The 22,066-nt window shown below is 54.8% G+C and overlaps 3 protein-coding genes across 3 annotated transcripts; 1 reads left to right on the top strand and 2 right to left on the bottom strand.

Annotated features, from left to right (window-relative positions):
- Nucleotides 1–1,069: 1,069 nt before the first annotated feature.
- CSUI_002493 (signal recognition particle 14 kda) lies at nucleotides 1,070–6,996 on the top strand. Its single transcript, XM_068062693.1, has 3 exons — nucleotides 1,070–1,973; nucleotides 2,125–2,249; nucleotides 2,365–6,996. The coding sequence occupies exons 1-3, from the start codon at nucleotides 1,871–1,873 to the stop codon at nucleotides 2,623–2,625; spliced, it is 489 nt and encodes a 162-aa protein (XP_067925327.1). The 5' UTR covers nucleotides 1,070–1,870; the 3' UTR covers nucleotides 2,626–6,996.
- Nucleotides 6,997–12,010: 5,014 nt separating this feature from the next.
- Nucleotides 12,011–14,324, bottom strand: CSUI_002494 (doublecortin). The gene is made up of 6 exons (XM_068062694.1): nucleotides 13,658–14,324; nucleotides 13,341–13,553; nucleotides 13,082–13,217; nucleotides 12,720–12,919; nucleotides 12,517–12,625; nucleotides 12,011–12,358 (listed from the first exon to the last, which is right to left on the bottom strand). The coding sequence occupies exons 1-6, from the start codon at nucleotides 13,682–13,684 to the stop codon at nucleotides 12,261–12,263; spliced, it is 783 nt and encodes a 260-aa protein (XP_067925328.1). The 5' UTR covers nucleotides 13,685–14,324; the 3' UTR covers nucleotides 12,011–12,260.
- A 3,357-nt stretch (nucleotides 14,325–17,681) lies between these two features.
- Nucleotides 17,682–20,650, bottom strand: CSUI_002495 (efhc1). The gene is made up of 11 exons (XM_068062695.1): nucleotides 20,255–20,650; nucleotides 20,059–20,132; nucleotides 19,888–19,964; nucleotides 19,455–19,760; nucleotides 19,117–19,209; nucleotides 18,828–19,014; nucleotides 18,666–18,740; nucleotides 18,431–18,571; nucleotides 18,186–18,272; nucleotides 17,953–18,068; nucleotides 17,682–17,782 (listed from the first exon to the last, which is right to left on the bottom strand). The coding sequence occupies exons 3-10, from the start codon at nucleotides 19,944–19,946 to the stop codon at nucleotides 17,973–17,975; spliced, it is 1,044 nt and encodes a 347-aa protein (XP_067925329.1). The 5' UTR covers nucleotides 19,947–19,964; nucleotides 20,059–20,132; nucleotides 20,255–20,650; the 3' UTR covers nucleotides 17,682–17,782; nucleotides 17,953–17,972.
- Between the last annotated feature and the right edge of the window lie 1,416 nt (nucleotides 20,651–22,066).

Consider the following 22,066-nt stretch of genomic DNA (forward strand, 5'->3'; position numbering starts at 1 on the left):
ACTTTATAGTGCCTGTAAGGATCACGTCACCACGCCCCTAAGCTCTCCGCAGTCCGCACCGCTGGGCTACCCCGTTACTCGTTCAGCTCCTCGTGCCTAGCACCCGCACAACACGGGTCACGGCACCATTTTGTGGTGCCCGCTGTACAACAACGAGCGCACTAGACGTTAAGGGTTTGCCAGGGCCCCGGATGGCGGCAGCGGCTCGCCTTCAGGGCATCATACTACCGAAACACCTTCGCCACAGAGAAACCAACGCAAGCACGGAGTCGGCACTCCGTGTTGTTGGGAAGTTCGGAGCCCCATGCACGCTGCCGAATATCACTGGCTCCCACGAGAGTGTAGAGCTCAGCTCCTCTGTCAGAGTTCAGCAACTGCTAACCTTGTTTTTATAGAAACAGTAATCTTTACCTAGAAAAAAAGCTAATTCTCCCCAGTCGGTTGCCTGCGCACGACGTCTCTAGCCGTGGCGAAAGTTCGCTCCACGGGGAACCAGTGTACACTCTCTGCCTGCCTAGCAGGTCCAGCGCCTTGCCGGTACCGTAGCGTCCCTTACGGCACGGCGTCCCCAGAACCACTACGCGCTACAGACATTACCTCTGTGGGCAGCACTCTTCGCTGCCTATCACAGCGTTGCTGTAGCAGCTCACCGGCTGACTGTTAGCCGAGTGAGCACTGTAGGTTTTGGCGGGCATATCAGACCGAGGCCCTGTAACGATTGTCCTACGCTGTAAGAGAGCAGCCCATGCAGCGTTCCGACGGTGTTCGAGGCGAACAGTTCAAAGTTTGCCGGCAGAAAGCTACGCCGCTGCCTGGGGTGGAGGCCGAGCAATCGAGAAAGTCCCAGCACCAGTGAAGTAGACGGGTTGTTACATTCGGCCCAAATAGGCAACTCACCATCCCCGCAACACTGAGTTTTGCGTCCTCGTTGCCGCAGCGCCCGCCGCACGGGTGGACGCCGCTTCCGAAGTCAAGTGGGGTCAAGCGCCCACATGAGCAACAAAATCCCGCGTAGGCCCGGGGGCCAGCGCGACAGCGCAGGTGCGTTTGGCAGGCAGATACGTGACAAGCAGCGAGAAACTAGCCGGCTTCTTATATACGCTATCGAGCTGTAAAACTGCCCTCGCCGGAAGCCACCTGGCGGTGGTCTGCATCTGGGCATCATTTTTCGGTCTCAGTCTCTGAGGACCCTCCACATGCATGCTCCCACGATTCCGGGTGTCACGGCGCGACTCGATTCGTAGAAGAGTTCTCAGCACCCCAGCGACGGCTTTACGTGTCAGACTAACTTCGGTTGGACTGAAGGCTAGCATATGCAGGCAGTTCGGATTTTCGCTTCGTGCTGTGTAGCGTGTTGTCCCGTCGGCCGTGTATGAGGATGCCATTCTACTTCTGGGCTGTGAGCCCATTTTGCACGCTTCCCCAGCTTGTCGCTCAGCTGTCGTTTTCCTCCTGAATTTTTTCGGGAGATTTTCTGTCTTGTGTTGGAGTGGAAGTGATATTCTGTCTCTCTTCACGGAGGAGGTAGCAACCGCCAGCGTAAGTGGTTTCTCGAAACTGTGATGCTCAAGAGTTCGGCTCCGGCAATTCAGTTGAGAAAGCTCTCGGACTTGGCACCAGCCCAGTCAATCTTGCAGAGCTCGTCTCAGAGTTCAGTTTCATGGTAGCAGGCGGGCAGATGTCGGCTTTGTGTAGACTGCTGAGGCGCCTGCAGCCCTTCTTGAAGGAAGCTTAGTGCCCCGCGGGTGTTGCACGAGGATTGCGTTTGAGCTTTCAACCAGCAACCGACGCGCCTGCTGGTCGAGCTCAAGTGTAGTCATCAGCACGGAGGGCATCGAGGTGAGCTGATGTTTTGCAGTAGTATTCGACGATGGTGCTCTCGGAGAACGGAGGGTTTCTGGCGGAGCTTGGGAGTTTGTATGAACAAAGCAGGAGCGAAGGCCGCGGGTCCGTCTGGATCACCATCAAACGAAGTAAGTAGGTCGGAGAAAGGGTTAGGCAGCGCGCAGGCAGGTGCTCAGCCTTTGAGGGTCTGCCCCCGACTGCAGTCCTCAGGCGTGGAGATTGCATCGATGGCAACTTTGTCAGGCAGCCGCGTGGGCGTGACGCTTTTTGCTGTGGCAGCCTTCCCCGAGCTCGATGGTGTTCGTGGTCTCCGGCGGAAGAGAGCTCTTCAAAACGAGGAGGCATCCCATGCAATGACCTGTCTCGTACGTGCGACCAATGGGAAGCGAAAGATATCTACCCAGGTAAACTGATGGCTTAGCAAGATGTGTGTGGAACGCAGCCGAGCCGAACCATATGGTCACGTGCTGCGTCCGGCACAACCAGTTGTGTTCTCGTGTTCCTGGGGACGCGCTGCAGGTTCATCCTGAAAGTATGGCTCACTTCAGCAACTCGCTTATGGGAGTGATCCGGGTGAGCGCAGACGAAATCAGGCCGAAAGAGGCGAAGGTGCTGAGGAAAGAGGGCCAACGCCCCACTGCCCTCGCCACTGACGGACAGAAACGTGCGGGGAAAAAGGTGAAGCCCGGCAGCGAAGCTTCGGATGACAAAAAGGGTGGCGCGCATTTATACAACTCGAAGCCGTCCTCCAATGAAAAAAGAGAGTTTGTGCCGGGCTGACTGCCAACGAGTAGCAGTAGTCTCCCCCAGCAGGCTGGGAGATAGGAGGTATCGTGTTGAAAACGCTGCTGTTGGCGTTCGACCACCGCAGTGTCTTACCCAGTTTGGGAAGCTGTGTCACGTGGCACTTTCTGAGCTGCGCTCGCCGACACATTTCGAGATCTGCAGTTTCCACTGCAGCAGCGCCTCCCATGTGACTGGTTCGGAAGCTGTGTCGTCACTCGCAATAACTCGATTCTCAGAAATGCTCGCTCATGTTTGAGCGTCCTGCGTGCGGGTCCATAACTGCTTCAGCGTGCATTCCGGGTTTATACCGCGCGACAGTGTGCAGCACCCGTATTCTGCACAAGTGACAATGGTGTGACCTAGCTGGCACGTTGTCGGACAAGGCGAACGGGATGAGCCCGGGTAGACCTGTTTGTACCGCATCATCTACTCTTGCGTTTTCGGACAGGCACATTTAGCCTCTTTGCTCCCTGTGGGAGTGGCCAAATTTCAGTGTGCGACCGATTTCTTCCTCGCATGAAACTATATGACGTCGTGGCGCCGAAGCCCAGAGCAGTCTGTCGAAGCACGGAGCGACCTGTCCGTCTCTCGTGGATACAGGCGGGCAAGTGTTGCAGGACATAAGTGCTCAGGGATTATTTCCTCCTGGCGCTGGACAGACTGCTCCAGCACGTCATTGTAGCTCAGCGGCCAGAGGTCTCAAGAAAAAAATTACTTAGGTACACGCCTGCAGTCGACAAAAATACCTGGAAAATTTGAGGAAAAGACTCCAACAACGACAGAGGGAGTGTGGGACACTTCACGAAGAAAGAGGCAGTCAATCTTTCTTCTCCACAACCACGTTCATAAGGGTTGTGACGGCGTCTCTGCACAGGTCTCTTGAGTTTCCTGTGGCATCACAAAGGGAGGTCAGCATGATGATTTTATCTGTGACATCAATTTCGGCGTTCGCCTGTAATAGGTCGGAGGGGCCTTGCACGAAGGTGGGAAAGGGAGCGATGGCGTACGACTCACCACGAAAAACCTCTCCTTTTCGAGTTTCACTGCCTCAACAATCGGAACCCCGTTGGCTTGGAGAAAGTATGTGTTCGTCCCTGTTTTGGGCGAACAGGGATTCCCAACCTGCACCTCCACCCTGTACCGGCCGTTTTCGGGCACCGAGATAGACCAGAAGTTTGTGCGACAGTCCTGAAGAAAACGTCGGGCGAGTGGCAGGAGAAGGCTCACAGCCAGGTGTGAAGACTGCTTACAGCTCCTCTTTTACACTCGTCGCTCGCCGAGGCAGGCGGGAACATGATCCCTCCTTGGTTCAACTGATTCGAGAACATGCTAGCGCTGCAGTTTGCCGCTTCCGCTGGCCGCAGCCACCCTGCAACGACCGAGAAGCTTTCTGGCCCGTCCGTCCACTTTTTCATAGTCGCGGCGACCTACCGTAGGTGGCGCCGTTCTGGCGTTGCTTCACGCGACCATCGTCTTGTAGCCAGCCCTAAAGCAAATCTGACCCCGGTGCAGAGCTCTCGCCACTGGGTCCAATACTTACTGCTGTGGATCCCTTCGTTCCAAATGTGATCTTGTGCTTTATGTGGCGCCGCACGAGCGAATCCGTACAGGACACTTTGGAGAAGGACAGTGACATTTCGCTTGGCCCGTGAGCATAGGATGATATTCCATTTTGGCTTGATGCGCTGAACGACTCCCTCGCACCTCCCACGGTTACGAGAACGTGACAGGATTCGAACATGGTGCAGGCCCCCTCGTGCAGAGCCGCCTTGCAGAGACTGGACTCCGGAGCATACGCACGCGTACCGTATACGTAACCCTCCGGGCTCAGTGTGCAGGCTCGCGGGCAGACAGCGTAGAATTGCTCTCCCTCCTGGACTGGAAGCAGTGCGGGAATATCGTCCAGAGATGTTGCACAGCTCTGCAATGCAATTTGCGGCTGTGTAGCGTGGCCAGGCATCCAGGGTGAACAATGCTCACATCAATGTGAACCTTCGGCACTTCGGCTTCCTTGTCAATGCCCTCTTCTGGGATTGTGCACGCCGTCCCCAAAAACTCGAAGGAGCCGCCGGAGTCTTCCCCATTCACATACATTTGGGAGATAGTCGCTTTGACCTGCGGAACTATTTCAGGCGCAGTCACCGTCAATGTAGACTGCATAGCTTACGTAGTTAGTCACGACGGGTCGCTTGAGTTTGTAGGTGTTGTGTTCCAGACTTTGCACATGGAGAATACCAAAAGTCTGTCCCTCCTCATCTGCGTCACCTGTTTCAGAAAATGGTCTTTACACTAGGTGTTCGAGGCCTGTACTGCATCCGCTTTACCAGAGAACGACAGTGTGATTTCTGAGGGCCAGGTCACTGGGTCTCCGCGCGGCTTGAAGCGGAAGTGTGTGCTGCACGATGATTCAATCATGAGAACGTGCTTCACTCAGCGAAGAGTGCTGGCATACATCTCAACTGGCCGGTTGAACCTGACAGTAATATATTCTCCAACGCCTGAAGGCCCTGATCTTTCACGTCACCGCTTTTTCCGTAGAGGGCCTCTTACCGTTTCCTGAAGCAGTTCGCCAGACACCGTTTCTTGCGTCCATGTGTCTCCCATTTAGCCCAGCCTGGCAACCAAATTCCTCCGACTGTTCTGAGGACGCCTCGCACGCTGCAAACGTCGAGCCGCCAACAAGAGACAGCACTTGCTGCTCTCCTCCTAGAAAGACAAGATGCTTGCGACCGATGCGACATGGGGCAGGAACCGGGGCGCTCTCACCGCAAGAGACGGCACTCTCCATCCGTTTCTCCAGAAAAAGTAGGAACGGAACTCCTTTGTCAGCCACCTTGAATGACAGAAGGCCTCCTCCGGGAAACATGATCTCCCTTATCTTCATTCTATTGCTTCCGACTGCGACACTCAATGGATTAGTCCCTCGGTATATCGAAAGCTCTTGCTGGGTATCATGGGAGGTCCATGGCTGGTGATTGAAGGGCTCCAAGGGCAACGGCTCCATCATAGGAGAGGCAACATACACGTTCACCGCCATGTTGACCGAAAACGCAAAATCATCGATGGATGGATCTGAGAGCCCCCGTATCATCTTCGCTCCTTGGTACTGCTGTGGTACGTCCGCAAGGAAGAACTGTGCAGTATCAGCAAACGCTTTCTCTCCGCTATACAGCAGAGAAATCTCAAACAAGCGCGGGTCAAGCCTGGTCGAACGCACATCCGGGGTGTTCCTGACAGCAGCATGCAATTATTAGACTTGCCCTGATACTTTAACTGGAGGGCTTGGATTGGAAGTGAAGAAGTACTTTCCGGGAATCACTTGGTTTTTGATGCTTCCAGACTTCCAAAAAAGCCTGAATGAAGGCAGGGTTACAGTGCCAAACTGAGAAGAGCGTACCGGCTTAGGAAGTTTGCTTACTTTAGATAGCAGCTGTCAGCGTTCTCGTACTTGAAGTGGCTAGTGTGCACGAGCTCCACGCGGATTTTGTATTTCTCCCCACCAATCAGCTCGATCGGCTTGGATTCAGTGAAATGACGGCCCGCTCTTCCGGCAACAGCCGAGAGGCTAACAACTCTTTCGCCAACAGCATCAGCTTCGGTTGCGGCGGGCATTCTGTCAACTATGATAGGCTGTCCGTTGAGGAAAACGCGCACGCCGCTGTCCGTCTCTGATGACGGAGTGTGATGATCAAGTCACTTGGTTGTTTGCGGCTTTCCTCACCAATACTGAAGACGAACTCCCCCGTCCGGGGTGCAAGGAGAAATCCATCCCATCCTGCGCATAATTGGTAGACTTAATTCGCACCAATACGATCCCTGCATAGCGGAATATCTCTCACGAATTGAGTACTGGTGGGATGTAAGACCTTCAACAGGCCCCGAGCCAGCGAAGATGAAGTCGATGGCACGGTCAACTCTTATGGCCCGTGGTGCCCCCGAAAAGCGAGCATTGCCATAGTAGGATCCCCTGATTCCATCAGGAAACGGTTCCTCCTGGTATCTGTTTGGCAATGCTGTCCATTCACTCTTTGCGTGACCGATATTGTGTAAGTTACCCTGGCACCGTTTCACAGTTCTCTGACGTGCCCAGGAGCTTCCGCCGCTGCGAGGCGATATCCTCTTGTACTCGGATGATGTCTTTCTCTAGTCCAGTTATTTTGCCCGCAGTCTGCTCAACTTTCCGAAGACATGTCTTGCTTTGGGCCATAAGCTTCTCGATTTTTTCCAGTTGCCTCCCCTCGGAGTCATGCCTGGGACCGCAGGTTGCGGAGTGCCTAAAGGATTTCGGAGCTGTATCTAATTACTGACCCAGAAAGGGAGCAAAAGTCCTACCGCCGAAGCATGTCGTTGACTCTTGTGATGCTCCCATCGAGCCGCGCGATCTGGAAGCGTCAGCTGCGTGCCGACACTACGGAGTAGTGTTTCATGTTCCCTACCATTCTTTCGGCCTCCGTGGCTTTCATTTCGAAGGCTTCTCGTGCCTTCTGCCTCACTCTATCTGTGATATCAAGAGGGAGTCTAGCGTCAGGGGTGTCCGAAGTTTCCACGTTGTTGCTTACCGTAGTTAAGGGGGGGCAGGCACCAGTTCCAGTCCGTACCCCCCTTACCCAGCAGCTGCACCTCAACGTAGCACCATTCCGCTCCTGCTCAAGAATGTGTGTGCGCATGCTGCGTCAGCTACAACGCAGAACTCGACTTGCCAGTAGTGCCATCTGGAGCTCTTGCGGTGGTGCAGTCTGTGTACGTTTGGTCGTCCTGAACGAAAGCCGCCGCGCAGAGCCGTCCGTCGACCGTGCGGCGATGCTGTTTGCGGAACTGGGTGAGTTGCTGAAGCGGCCCCAGATTGTACCCCACATTTTGGGCAAGGCAGTGCTGCCCAGCAAGAAACAAGACTGTTAGCGGGAGGAAGACCCGCAGGAAGTGTACTGGCGCCGCCATTGTGGTCGAGCTCGTGCAACACGTTGTCAAACGGTTGCAGCCAAGACACGTCTGTAATGTAACGTTCTCCCCAGGGAGGCCTGCGGGATGCAAGTCAGCAGGAGATCTGGTCTTCGGGTGTCTGTACACCCGGTCTCCCTGGCAGTTCAACGGCTATTCCGCGGAAGTCATGAAGACGGTCAGGCACGCCTACGCCGAGTCGGTGAAACCCAGAAGCCCGCGTCACCGCCCTTAAAAAATGCCGTTTCTCGCACAGCACCCGGGTGTCGCAGGAGCGTCCAACAACCAGATCTGCCACTCCTGCGGAACCCTTAGAGACGGTCCGAGCAGTTTCACCAGCGACTGCGGCCGGGAGGGACGAAGCAACAGCAATGACGCACCAGGGAGTGCGTTGCAATTTGTCAACTGCAGCTGCGCATACGGTCACGGGAGAGAGAATACCTGTTCTCATACCCCGACTTCGCAGTTCACACGGGTCCACCCTCCGCGCTTCTGATGCCATAAACTCTGAGTGAAGCTTTTCGGAGTAGCAGTGAAACTATGTGGTCTTTTCGGAAGTAAACCTCAAGCCAGCCAATATGTTCACCGGGGTTTGTTATCTCACGTAGAATGAGTCTTGCCGTCTCTGGTGCTATTGACCGCTGCAGGTCTGTCGTCCATTCCTCAGCAACCCGGCCTCGGCCAGCTCCGCCACATGTCGGCCGAGGCAGCAGCCGTCCGGGAGAGCGATACTGTCCGTTCGAAAGCGGGATCCCGTCCGCCTCGGCGGACGGTGATCGCTGCTCCAGACTCCCCCGATCCGTGCAGCAGTGGACTCCGGTCTTGCAGTAAGTCCCGGCCACTCCGGTGTCGGTAGAGCCTACCCTGGCACTGTCTGCTAGGTGGCCTCACGGCTCAGAGTGGCAACGCCACTCGAAGCTGGAGTGAGACAGTGTTGGCATTGTCAGCCATCAAGCCACGCTAGCCTCCACGGCAGAGGCATGGGACGGTTCCGACTAGCGGCGCAGTCTTAACCGTGAACTACTCATTTTGGTCCTCGCACCGTCTTGTGGAGCATTGTCTTATCGGGAAGCTAGGGACGTATACGGCACCCGTAAACTAAAAGGTATCTGAACACTGCTTTGTTGCGCCCACCGATGTGGCAGTCTTAGCGCCAAGACTTGTCGACCCGCTGTACAATTGGAAAGCCTGCCGTTCTTTCGTGAGACGGTACTTCAGCATGCGTGGTTCCTCTGCAGAGTGCAGCTTTTACGTCGGGTCAAGTCCCCAGTTACCATGGCGTGCCTCCCGTAGGCAGGCCGCCCTTGCTTTCGTCGGCAGCGTGCCGTGCTATGCCATCGTGTACGTACGGCCGAAAACTCGTTACAGCGGAGCTGACAGCTTGACCCTATTATTTCTGCTTTCCCTACCCGCGCGATCGTCACCTCGAGTAAAGTGATCAGTGGCATCATGTCTTCCAGCATCACGCTAGCAGTTATTGCCATCTTCATGGCTCATCTAGCAGCCCCAGAGGGCGGCAGGGCTACTCACGTTTCTGTAAGTGTTGATTCCATGGGGCCCCGGAGCTGCACTAACCTGCGTGACCGTAGGACAGTCGCGTCCCTCTGCTAGGAGGAGCACAGATATCTGCGCTTCCTGTCATGTCAGTGGACAGCAGACATCTAGAGTTCGCCCGAGTACTGACAAAAACGCGCTCAGGAACATTCATATAGAGGAGAAGGCCGACGACCGGTTTGATGCCCTTCGGTTTGCTGAGGAGAAGCGAAGCCTTCGCCGCTCCCTAGAGGACCTCTGGGGTTTCGAAAGAGGTACCGCTCCGACAGTTCTGATGGACTCCGGCTGCTAACAAATTAGGGAGCAGATGATGTCAAAGTGTTCCAAGAAGTCGGTACGAGGAATTATTTCCTGCTGAGCATTGTCCATGCAATAGCTTGTTCTTGTACAGCATCAGGAGAGAGCGAGGCTCTGAGCCAGCTGGCAGGGGTAGGCGGCAGTGAGGAGAGCCATCAGTCTGGGTAGACACTGAAACATACTTTCAGATTGCATCAATCAATGCTGCGGCTCTGTAAGCAGACACCGATCGGCCGAGTAGGTTTCCAGTTGTGAAGCTATTACAGGCGAGGAAGGCGGTAGCCGCCCTCAAGGGCCCGCGCTCAACTTCAGCCAGGACATTGTGACTCAGGCGAACCACAGCACGAGAAATGGGGTCGTCGACGTTCGACCGCGAGGAAGAGAGGCGCACGCGTTGACACCCCTCCGGCCCAAGTCAATAGTCGGGATACCCTCCCAAGCGTGCCCCCACAATGGCGAACTCGCGGGGTACCAGGCACGTCATGGCGTGAGGGTGGGGACGTCCTGATGCACATCGCAACGCCGGGAGTTACTGCAGCTAAAGTGGCAGGATACATTCCCCTGACTGGCCCTCAGAGCAATCGACCATGTCATTTGTTGGCTTTTGGGGCACACGGTCGTGTAATTGACTGTTTGTCGAGCAAAAGGGTCCGCGTGCAGCCGCCGTGGTCGAAATAATCAGCCCTTAGGAGCATCCGGGACAGGCCTTCCAGGGCCACAGAGCGAAAACGCGCTTTCCTGGCAGAGTTCCGTTAGGTCCTGCGAGGTGGCGGCAAGCACCACTAGTTTCAGTTCCGGGGTCGTGCGGATGCGAGGCCTGCCGGCTTGGCCTAGCTGACACTGGGATACGCAGCCGGTGGGCTACATAGGTCATGTTCTAGTCGCTTCTGTCCTCACTGGGAGTTGCATCACCTGTCTGCTGACGTAGCCTACTGAGGGCTCTACCTGGGGACACTCTACGATGCAAGTGTGCGAGCCTTTGCAGGGGTCAAAAATGAGAAGCCTTGTTGACAAATGATGCTTCCATCTCCACGAACGCTTAGAGGAGATAATCGAGGTCGGGTTAGCCCGGGACAGCACAGATTCAATGAGCCCGAAGGCCCCTCAAGCCTCCAGCGCATGCCCCAGTGTGGCCAAGCTTCGTCATGTGCCACCGAAACGAGGAAAAAAATTCAAGTCTTCGTCCTGGTCCTGCTGAGGTCAGCGTAGCGTTGTGTCCAGAAAGTGGGTATTGCTGGCTTCGTCTGCGCCGATGCCAACGGAAGACCGACCTTCTCAAATGGATGGAGTTGCTCCGGGAAAGCAAAGGCCGGTCCTCGAGGATGGCCCCGGAGCAGCAGACGGCAAGAGAGGCGTCAACCAAACGCAAAGCAAAAAGCGAATGCAGCTGGAAGTGAGTGAAGGATATCTGTTGCGCGCTCGTTTCGCGGCCCGGACGACCCCGGGTCAGTTTCTGTCAACGCGCATTTTGTTGTGTTCGTAGCTCTTGGATGAGATTATGAAAGAAACACCGGATATGAATAAGTTGAGGTTAGTGCCCTCCACACGGCCGCGAGACAACGGAGCTTCCCGCAATCGGGCCGAACGGCATTCTGGTGTCGCATCAACAATAAGCACAGCAAAGAAGAGCGCCGCGACTAGGCTCCGGAAGTTGTTGCGTCACCTAGCTCTCCGGCACCTAAGGCCAGTTGACTGCCATTGGTTTCTTTCGCGAATGTAGTCGAATCGCACACAATCAGAGTGTATTATTGATGCCCATCAGTATGCGACGACTCCACTAACCGGGAAATACCTGGAATTTTGCGGAAAACAACTACAGGATTCTTCAAACGTTTGACGTCGACTATAGCGTCCGAGACCCGCAAAGCGGTATGACCATACTGCACCATGGTGAGCAGAGTTATTTCATCTCAAGCTTTCTCTCAGCTTCTGCCGCACTAGGCCTGCCTCATCGCAACCTCTACATGCTATCCCTTTCTTGAGTGCAGCCGCTTTTTGCGGAGAGATAGACTTGATTCAGCTGGGTCTCGACGCAGGTAAAGAGACCCCCAGAGCTTGCTACAGAAATCGCCAGCCCGAATGAGCCTTAACGAGAGGTCGACGTGTGTGCACATAATCCCCGCTCAGGCCTAACGGTTGACGAGACGACAAAGCTGGGGAGGACTCCACTTCATTTCGCATGTGCCGGGAACCAGAGATCAGCAGTCACATTTCTTCTAAAGCAGGGAGCTGATGTCAATGCCCAGACATGCGCAGGGTAAGCTGAAAACTCGCGGACCGGACAGTGAGCCCCAGAGAACGGCAGCGGCACAACCGTCGCTGACCTAAGGTCTGCCTATTCTTGTCTTGCTTCTGCAGACTAACTCCTCTGCATCTTGCTGTCAGGGAGAATGCTACAGCGGCGGTACGGTTCAGTCGTGCAAAGATGGGACACGCTAGCTGAGCGTCCGACAGTGGCAGCACCGGCTTCGGAAATTGCTTGACTTCTCTGCCTTCCAGATAAAATCCCTGTTGTTCAGCAAGGAGGCTGAGGGGAAGACGGTAGAGATTGAGATGGAGGATATGGAGCGAAAGACTCCTTTGTCCATGGCGACCAACAAGCAAGTTAAGGATATGCTGCTGCGATACAAAAGAGGTATCGTCAAACACACATTGCCGACTGAAGACTAGTTCTGGTCTCCCTCGGCAAGAACAGTCAGAAAAAGGTTTATAAGGGACATGCAGTAGCCCTTCGAAGCAGTGGATCGTCGTACAGCTGGTCAGGAAGGACAGCCGACCGATCCAAAGGCCCAAGAAGCGCGGCCACAATGGACGAGTTTCGGACAGGCATTGGGCCATACTCATCGCATGAGGCTGCTCGGCACTCTTGTGTAAGACTTCTGGACAACCCATTCACTAAGAAATTTCTCCAGTCGGTCATAAGGAGCAGGTGGTTCGCCTGAAGATACCGAAAACACAAATGGAGGGCGCGGCGGCGCACGCTCTACGTCGATAGCGGGAACTTTTAGCGTCGACTCTAAAATCGGCACGTTTTACACGTCGTCATGAAAGACGAAGCGCCTACCTGAATCCTGTCTCACCGACCGGGACACTCACCCGAAGTGCATAAATATTTCGCTCCATCCACAATATCCTCCAGGTCGGTTATCACCCTGAAATTTTGGTCTAGAAGCCGTCGCACAGGCCCCGCAATGGGGGTAATCTCCTGACAGCAACTCAGAAGAACACTCGACACCCTCCATTGTCACTGTAGATGTTGAGCTGGCCTTATATTCATGCTGCCCCACCTATGCACTTACTTTAGTGATTTGCTGATAGAGAGCTTCCATCGATTTTATGTACGGCCGAACGAAGAAAGGAGTGCCGTCGTCATGCTTGTCGCCGTTCCGGTACAGCCACAGCAGACGAGGAGCTGCCACCTGCACTCCGAACCTCTGAACACCCAAAGTTCCCGGGGTGACTACAGGTTTACGTGCTGCACGCAGCGGAGGACGGAAGGCTGGTCATAATATTGTCAATGAAATTCGAAGAGTAGAGTGTGGTCAGCAACGGAGGCGATGTCCAAGGCAAAGTCCAGGGGTGAGGGGATTTTATAGCTCCTGGGCTCAAGCAGCAGCAAGACGGAGAGGCCACCAGCCAAGGCCCCTCCTCCGCGACTCACGTTTCTTAACGACGGAAGAGTAAACCTCGTGAGACCTGCTGGGAGACTCCGTCAGACCGTCGTGAGCGTACAGATACTCCCGCCCAGCAATCCCTCGTCCATTCCCGAACTCGTCAAAGCGTTCTCGATGAGAACCCTGGGACATGTGCAGAAAAAGGCCTCTTTCGATAGTCCACACCGGGAAGGTCGAACTGCTGAACACACCAAGCGTGACTGAGTGCAATCGCTATTGACCGCACGAATGCATGGCTCGACTTACTGTGTAGTACGCGCTGTCAGTGAGGCGTTCGAACACGTTTCTGCGTCCCGTCAGGCGACGCGGCGCCGCAGAACTCCCGACAAAGGCTGCCTCGGGAAAATCGTATGCGCTCGTCCGCAAAGGGGTAACAATTGTTGGTGGGCACGGGGGATACGGAGGAGGAAAGTAGTCATACTCTTTGACAGCGGGTCCTCCCTGGAAGATTGGGCCACTCTGCACGAAAAGGACAGAGCTCAAGTGCCGTGCGATAAAGTCAAGACCGGCATCTTGGAGCCTCTGTTCTAGCGTAGAACGCCGGTACAGGTGTGACGTCGTACCTCTGCCAGCGCTTTCCACGTCGACATCGTTCTGGGGAACTATCCGAAGACCTCACCGACTCCACTGCGGACACCAGTACTCAATCGAGATCCTGCCCGCCTACTCGAAAATATGTTACTGCTTTGTCGACCGGGCGACGAAATTTCGTTGACTCCATGCAAGAGCCTCTTAACCCCGAGAAGCGAAGGACGTGGCTAGCGGTCACGCAATGACCGAGCAACCCAGCAGCATGCTCCTCGTCGACAGCGACGGTCAAGGCTGTTCCTAACAACGACAGATGACGGTGGAATAATGGCATTGATGTAGACGAGTAGTATGGGATCCAACCGGCCGAAAAATTCACAGCCATGCCCTCTGGCGCTCTGTCCTCGAAAAGCGACCCTTCCTCCCGTGTCTTGGTACCCAGACACCCAAGCCGTTAAAGGACGGGTAGAATTTACACTTTGGTTTCAGGAAATTCAAGCCCCACAAACACAAGTGGAAAGGGAGAATCAGATCTGATGAAATTTCACAGCAAACATGCGGTCTCAGCAAGTGTCACACAGGCACAATCTCCGTAGCCGCGGCGGTCCTCAACGAGGCCAGTATCCGGCTGAGGGGACTTCGACAGCACGCTATGCGCGGTTGGCTGCATCTGAACTGAGACGCGGCCACGCTGTGGCCGACCATGCCCGCACAGAACAGAGGCAGTCGCTCAGACGGACTGGCTTCTACGTCGCTCACAAGATAGGGTGTTTTCTTCCGCTCTGCGGCAGCGCCAAATGAAATCACGTACGAAAATTTCAGCTGCTGCTGGAAGCACACGGCGCGCTACCTCCAACGGCCTGCCCAGCCCACAGTGCCGCCACAGCGCAGGGGCCGCGCACTCATTGAACACTGCTCTATGGCACTATCCGAATTCTTCCGGCAGTACGGCCCTCGTGCTGTCAGTCCCTGCCGAATTCCTCCCTCGGCGTAGTCACAGAAGTCAGTCTACTGCTCTCGTTTCTGCGTGGCGAGCCCTGGAGAGACTCGAAGACCCCGACACAGTTTGGTAGCAACGCCTCAAAAACACAGCTCAGTTCACGGGGGAAGGTCTGCACGCTATTCTTCCTTGACCCAGCGAATTATGGCAGGGCCAACAATGCACTGCAGCTTGCCGGCTAGGGGAACGTCTGCGGGTACGCGCTGCAGCTGTTGGGATTTGGTTTGATCGAGCCTGACCGGCAGTGGTTGCCACTCTAGCAGAATATCTGCCGGAGCCCCCCTTCTTCTCCCTGGACCCCGCGACCCGGAATGGGGATGCATAGAGCCTGCCAATTATGGTTCAGACAGGGGTGTATTGATGTCCGCGGGTTGTCAGGTTCCGCCCAACGCGCTCCCCCGGTGAAAGGAGATGAAGAACTGGCGGCGCTGTACCACTGGGTAGACATGATCCCGCTTTCCAGGCCCAAAAGAAATATCAGCCGCGACTTTGCTGACGGAGGTGAGAAAAGAGATGAACACAGACTAGCTAGGGCTGTTCTTGCGTTAAGAGTTTGTTACTCCGTCCACGAAAAAGAAGTATGACAAGAGCATCATCATTCAACATCGTTTTCCGCTCGAAAACTACACCCATTCCAACATGCGTAACGTTCTCCAGCTACGACGATAAGCCCTTTTCGGTTGTGTGCGATGGGGCATTCGCTGCAGTGCTGATGGCTGAGGTGGTCAACTCTTGTCTTCCTAGATTTGCTGAGCTCCACAATTACAGGTAGGCTGCGAATGCTCATGTGCGCCTTCTCCCCACAAGCACATGCCCTGGTTTTCCTCGGACAGAAGCGCAAGTTCTGACTCGGGCGGCTACCTACCGTCAACAGGGTGCCCGCACTGGAACCCACTTTCTTGTACAGCGCGGCCAACTCCCTTGACAGGAAGGCCTACAACTGGCATACCTTGAACCGTAAGAGCGCGAAAAGCAGTATGCTACGAATGCACTGGAACCGAGCCCGTTAGCACGCACAGTCTTCCTGCTTGTTTATTATCACTCGAAATCCTAAACCCTAAGAGCCAGGGATTTTGCGCATTCGCAATTGCTCTTCAGAGAAAGTGTTTCGGCGCCTCGACATGCGTCTGCACCCCGATGACATAGATGATGTTGTCAATGCACGCCCTGGGGCTGTCGAGAAGATCATATCACTGTTTAAGAAGCAGGTAAAGCCGCGAAGCCAGCCTTAGTCGGGGCCGCAACCCACGAGAATACGATTAGGCCATAGCTTTTCGCCGGGTTGTTCGGTGCATCCTCAGGCAACAAGGTTCAAGCTACGGGCTGCCGAACCGGATGACCCACAAATGAGTGAACGAGGTGACATACCGCGCTGCCACTAACTGCGGCGGAACTGCCCTCTTCGACTGACCCAAACGCCAGTTGCTGTGTCAGTCTCGAGGACAGACAGCTGTCTCTGCGTTAATTCCCCTTTGAACACTACGTTACTCATCGTAGGACAAAGGAATTGTGGGGGGGCTACCTCTATAAGCAATCAAAAACTTGAGTAGATGTGTACTCCGGTTCCCCGGTGGGCCGACAGGGGGAAGAACAGGCCTTGCAATTCAGTATCACCCGCAAGGCGGCGGTTGCATTTACTCCAAGCTCTCCCGGCTGAAGGGCACTCCGCATCACGTATGGTCCGATGTGCCGACTTTCGCGGACACCCTTGTGACTCGTTTGTTTCATTCCTTTATGGCTCCGTCGGGCCAAGAAATTAGCCCGGATACATACTGATCCCCGCGACCGAAGTCACCAGCATTTGAGAAGGTGTACTACCGTCACTCTGAACTACAGAAAAGACATATTGCCTGCAACACGAAGCGGCCCGAGCAGATGACGAACGCGGAGGCGGGGTTTCCAGCACGACCTGTCGGGTGGAAGAGCTTCTGGTAAGAAGCGCCGCATACACTTGCGGAGCCGCGGGCAGGGCGTCTGCACGCTGGGCTTCCGCTAATTCCAGTGTTACGTTCGTGTCCTCGCAGCGGGAGAAGGAAGACACGATTCGGGAGTTGCAGGAGACAAACGTGATCATGAAAGAAAAAATTCGCCACCTCCAGCAGTTAATCAAGCTGAAGGTCAGTAGCGTTCCTACTCCAGACGTCCCGTTGCAGTCCAGTATCGCAAGTAAGAAGCCTGTCACGGTTTGTGTTTCGACTACACAGGACGAAAGAATCGACATGCTCACGCAAGAACTGAGCCATGCTGAACCGCTGCAGTAGCAGGCCCGGCAAACGCGTCAGCACTGGCGTTTTCGGTCTGGAGCGTAGAGTTCGTACCGGAAGCAGACAGTCCGCTGACATAGCACCCCGAGGCAAACGAACAAGGAGACTCTTGTGGACCGCGGGGGCACGGCACGATGGAACAGGCATCTACTCCCTCCCACGTTGAGACTCGGCAAGTGTGGTCGCCCTGGTGCCGGCAGGACAAACTAGAACGCGGCATGCGATGGTGCTGCAAATGGGCGGCAGCTGTGCTGCGACTGAGCTGCTTCAAAGCTGTCCCTTCGGTGGGCTCACCAGAGTTAGCCCGCCGACTCCGTCGTGAGTTCGCGCGTCGCCAAACGAAGGTGCAGCCTCCGAATACACTAGGGAAACAACTTTCTTCAATGTCCCCTGGGCTGTCGCCATGGAGCCAGACTGACGGCATGTCTCCTGGCAGGTGCGTGTATTCCATTCGCAACATCCGTTTTTCCTTAAACCTGTCGTCATTTCTCGGCTGGTAAATCGTTGTATGTGGTGCTTAAAGCCTGGCCGAGAACAGAACATCTCACCGAGGCGGAGTAACCAACGCTCCACGGACGAGGGTTTGAGCGGACGGCAGTTTTTGGAGTGAAGTGTCCGTTTTCTCATACCTGGAGCAACTGAATGTAGTCGATGCTGTCGAACTCGACGTCGGGCAATAGATACGCTACACATCTTTGGACTGTTGGTGAAGGGTACGCGTGGCCTGTGTCGATGCATAACCACGCCGAGAGTTCGGGCGCTTCAGTTGTGCCCAGCGCGAGCCTGCAATATTTTCCCCCCACCGCAAGTGTTCAGACGCTTTCCCGAAACTGTGGAGCGAACTGCTTAGATATTCGTCATGCCCGCTTGCAAACGCGGCAGTCTGGCGACCAAGCCTGCTTGAAGAGGCATCGCGGGACAGATAAGGCATAAGAATCACCCAGACGCCTCTCTTTTTACCTGCACCTGTTTTGCCACCTGTGAAACGGGATGCTAGCTGGAACGCTCTAACCGCGAAGCAAAGGAGCCAGTAAGTGCCGGTAGAAGGTCGGCGATTGTTACTCACCAATCAGGCGCAGTGCATGCTCAACTTGCTCTATGCTGACCGTTTTCCCCACGGACATGTGGCCGAACTCCTTCAAAATCCTGTGTACCAGTCGGGGTTGCTGGTAGAACAGATGCCTACGACAGGGGCAACATTTGACCCGATCACAGAGTCCGGAGCATCCTCAAGCATGAGGGTGGAGGCTGCTCCCGACAAGCGCTTCAGCACACACATCTTGTCCATATGGCTTACTGAATCTCGCGAACTGCTCTTCTTGTTGCGTCAGCCTCTTGCAATGCCTTTTCGCGCTGGGCGAAAGCCGGGTCACAACCGGAGTTGGTCTGCTTGCACAGAAACCGGATTGATCGCGGGCGAGGGCAAGCTCTCTTTCAATACTAGTCGGAAGCGCACGTCTACTAGAGAAGGTGTTGAGCGGCGTCTACTAGAGAAGGGGTTGAGCAAAGAAGCGAGTCATCACCCCGTGCTGGCCACGTCTTACCGGCCTGGGTAACGGAGGGCGATTGCGGGAGTATTTGAACGGTGAAGCAAGCTCCAGGTTCAGCAGTGCATCGCAGAACTCCACGTAATTCACTTGTTGATTTTGACTTGTGTCGAAATGGTTTAGCAGAGTAATCTCCTCCTGCACCCAAACACGGCAGTTACACTTTCTGCTCTGAAAATGGATGACGCTCAAAGGGCATCAAGCCTCCGTGCAGCCAAGAAGTTGACCGCACCTCTCCTGAAAGTTCATAACCGACGGTAAGTAAGGAATTTTTGAGTTCGTCAGCGGTGATGACTCCGTTCTTGTCCTGAGAGGAAGCACAACGATAGGAGGTGGAATGTGTGGCCTCTGCTTGGCAAAGCAGACTTTACGACCAAGGAGGGGCTGCACTTACTTGGTCAATTCTACGAAACACGTCTCTCAGGCAGGTCAGCCGTTCTTTCATAGAATCCCTCAGACGCTCCAGGACGAGATACAAATCCGAGGATGCTTTATCCACGTGTCCTGTTTCCAAGTACGTTTTGGTGAAGCGGTCAGCATCGATGATCTGAAATGGGTGCTTATTGATACGAACTTCCGCCCTGTCAAAGACCACAGTCCAGAACGACGGGGGCACCGGCAACTAGGCCCAGACGCTGGCAGCTCGGCAACCGGACGGGCAAATTTACCGCGGTGTTACGTACCCCAGCACGAAATATTCGGCCTTGAAGTGCATCCCATTGTCATCAACGTACTTGCCCCTCTGTAGGAACTTGCGTCCCGCCACTCCCACGTTTCTGCAGGTGAACAAGACCTCATATTAGAAAAAACATCAGCCGTATCCGCACCAACCTCTGGCCGGGGCTTACAAACAAAAGGCACCACGTCTAGCCGAACACGACATATCTCCTCTCTGTCTCCCCACTTGGAGGGGTCTGTCAATTCATTTTGCCTGATTGCGTCCATCTTAGTTCCTCGACAACCCCTAAGAAAAAAGGTGAGTTACCACCGCATGGCGGCAAAAAAGGATTCTCTCGCGTACCTTTGGCTTAGTTCAGTGACCATGACTTCCTCGTCTCCCAAATAGTATTGTATACAGAAAAGACGCTCTTTCTGTCCTGGCACTAAGGGCTCAACGAGGCGAGCTAAGAATCGAAGGCATTTTCCATCCAGCTCGGTGGACCTCTTGTACTGTTCGATCCGTTGTTTCGGGACAATGCACTTGACTGACGTCATGGAGTCGGTTTCTGTCCCGTAGCCAGTCGGCGGAGGAACGGGAGCCGCTGGTGGATGCGGAACTAGAACGGTCACATCGATGGCTGGACCAAGCTCGCATTTCAGTTCCTCTCTGCAAATAGAATCTCCGACTGCCAGGAAGCCGTGTATATGCAAGCGCCGGACACCAGCGTGGAGAGCGACGGACGTCGGTTTCACATCGCTGACCCTCTAGTCACGTGTACCCCGTTTACGCATACCTGAAGTACTTCCTTGTAAACCCGTCCGCGTCGTACACAAAAAAGTTTACACCCAGCATTTTCAACGTCTCTCCGACCTGCAAATAGCAGCAGCAGCCGCGCTGGTTTCCTTCAAGTTGCAGAAGGCCTGGGGGACACGTCTTCGGACAGAGAAGCGGTGCAGACTCACACCTTAAAATCAGAGATCTGGAAGTAGTCCTCCTTCTTCAAGAGCGGATCACAAGGCCCGACAGGGGAGATTTTGGCTGCGCACAAACATGTAGAGGACAGTGGATGAAATCTTATGCTTGAAAAGAAAAGCAAATCGACCGCCTGAAAGTCTCTGTTGTTGGAGCAACTGTTCAACTAATAGTCGGCGGCGGCCTACCTTTGGGAAGCTGTCTTCTCCGAAAGTAGACTGGGAAGTGGGGGCGGGAGCTATTAGGAGCCAGTTGTTCGCGTATCTCGACTGTATCGTCCCTGAAACGGAGCAGCCGCGCAGTAAGCTGCTGCCGTGGCGAGCAACCCAGTGCACGTACGTATTTTCAGCTGCGAATGGATGCCCAAGCGTACGTGCATGAAGATCGCCACTCACATGTTTGACGCAACACGAGAATTGAGCTGTCCCGCGAGGAGCACTGTAACCACAGACCCGAGGCTTCTGGTTTGCTGATTACAAAGTATTGAGACTGTTTCAGACCTTGTGTATGAAGGGAGCACACCCTTCTAGTGACGTACCGCAAATAAAAGAGAATGACCATGTGTCTTCTCTCGAAAGTAGTTGTCAGGCAGTCGTCGTACACAGCAAAAAACCTGCACACCTGTGTGTAGGCGGGCGCGCCGGAACCCCACAGTCGAATCACCTCTCAAAGTGATAGCGTCCTGCGTACCGCAGGCACCCGTGCAACACACAAGAGGTCATGTATGAGTTTAAGTAAGGACCTTACCATTCTGTCTTTCTCCATAAACTGCTGCATGTCCTGGTTGACGAAACCTCCTCCCAACATCACTTCCCGATACCTGCAAGCCGAATGAATACTCCAATGAAAAGAATATCTGGCCAATCGACGAAGGCCAACAGGGAACGAGACGGCGCCCCCGGTGCCGAAGCTTTTGGCACTCCCGTGATACACTCACTGCTTGTCATAGGTCATTGGTATTCTGTGACATTCCTCTTCTCGGTTCTGTAGGTCGGCCTTCTCCCCGGGCGGCCCCGCAGCCGGTGGCTGGTCCAGTTTCTCTGCATGGTACCAGTCCTGTAAAAGAAGAGGGCCATATCTCCCAGGGGTTCATATTTCCAGCAGATCCCGAGCCGGCGGACTGAAGTTGCGATGTAAAGCAAAGACTACGTGTGGCAGCAGGCCACGCGCGGGGTGGGCAGCGACCGTGCCAACCTGTCGCGATGCATCAAGGCCGGTGTCCGTCAGGAGACGGAGTACACCCAGGCCCTGGGTATATGATGCCAGCCTGCGCTAGCAGCACCAGGTAAGGCACGGAAAATACAAAAAGACACGACATTGATATATGCGGGTCCTACTCTTGTGAATTTGTCACAGTCGGCGAGCCGGAAAGTCTTGCCGTAGATAGTAATGTCCTGCCCGATTCGGAGGTCGGATGGGCCGATGTACGTCGCCGGATCGTTCTCCTTGGGGATTCTGTGCCTCTTGATCAAGGTGCCGTGTGGTCGCCCGCTGTTGTCGACTTGAGGCTCCTCAATCTGCACCGTGTCGTCCTGCAAAGAGGCGCGGACTCGGGGCTGCTGACGTGAAGTGCCAGTGTCTGCACGAGAGGGATGTTGTGCAGACACATATTACTCAAGCCCCACCTCGAGGTAGTAGTACAGAACAAACTTCCGCCGCCCGATATTTTTTGATCTAGTGTCATCAGGAGAGTCGTTGCAGGTACAGAAGAAACGCAGAACCTTGCTGTCCAAAATATCGAAAGCTGGCAACTCCATCGTCGGCGGTTCTTCTCTATGGTAAAAGTCCCTTGTTGTCGGTCTCGGAAGCGTGTGTCCATCCCTCCAAGGGTCTTTCGGCCTGTACGGAAGTCCACAGCCACCCATAGCTTGCTTTCACACAGCCGCGTAACGAAGGAGTTGCCGCGGTCCAGACGTTACCACAGACGGGCCGGAGAGGCCTGTACCTGGGCACTGTGACAAACTTCTGCCTTTTGTCTCCCGTGTTCTCGACGCACTGCT

The sequence above is a fragment of the Cystoisospora suis genome, assembly GCF_002600585.1.
Source record: "Cystoisospora suis strain Wien I chromosome Unknown contig_1044, whole genome shotgun sequence".
Lineage (NCBI taxonomy): Eukaryota > Apicomplexa > Conoidasida > Eucoccidiorida > Sarcocystidae > Cystoisospora > Cystoisospora suis.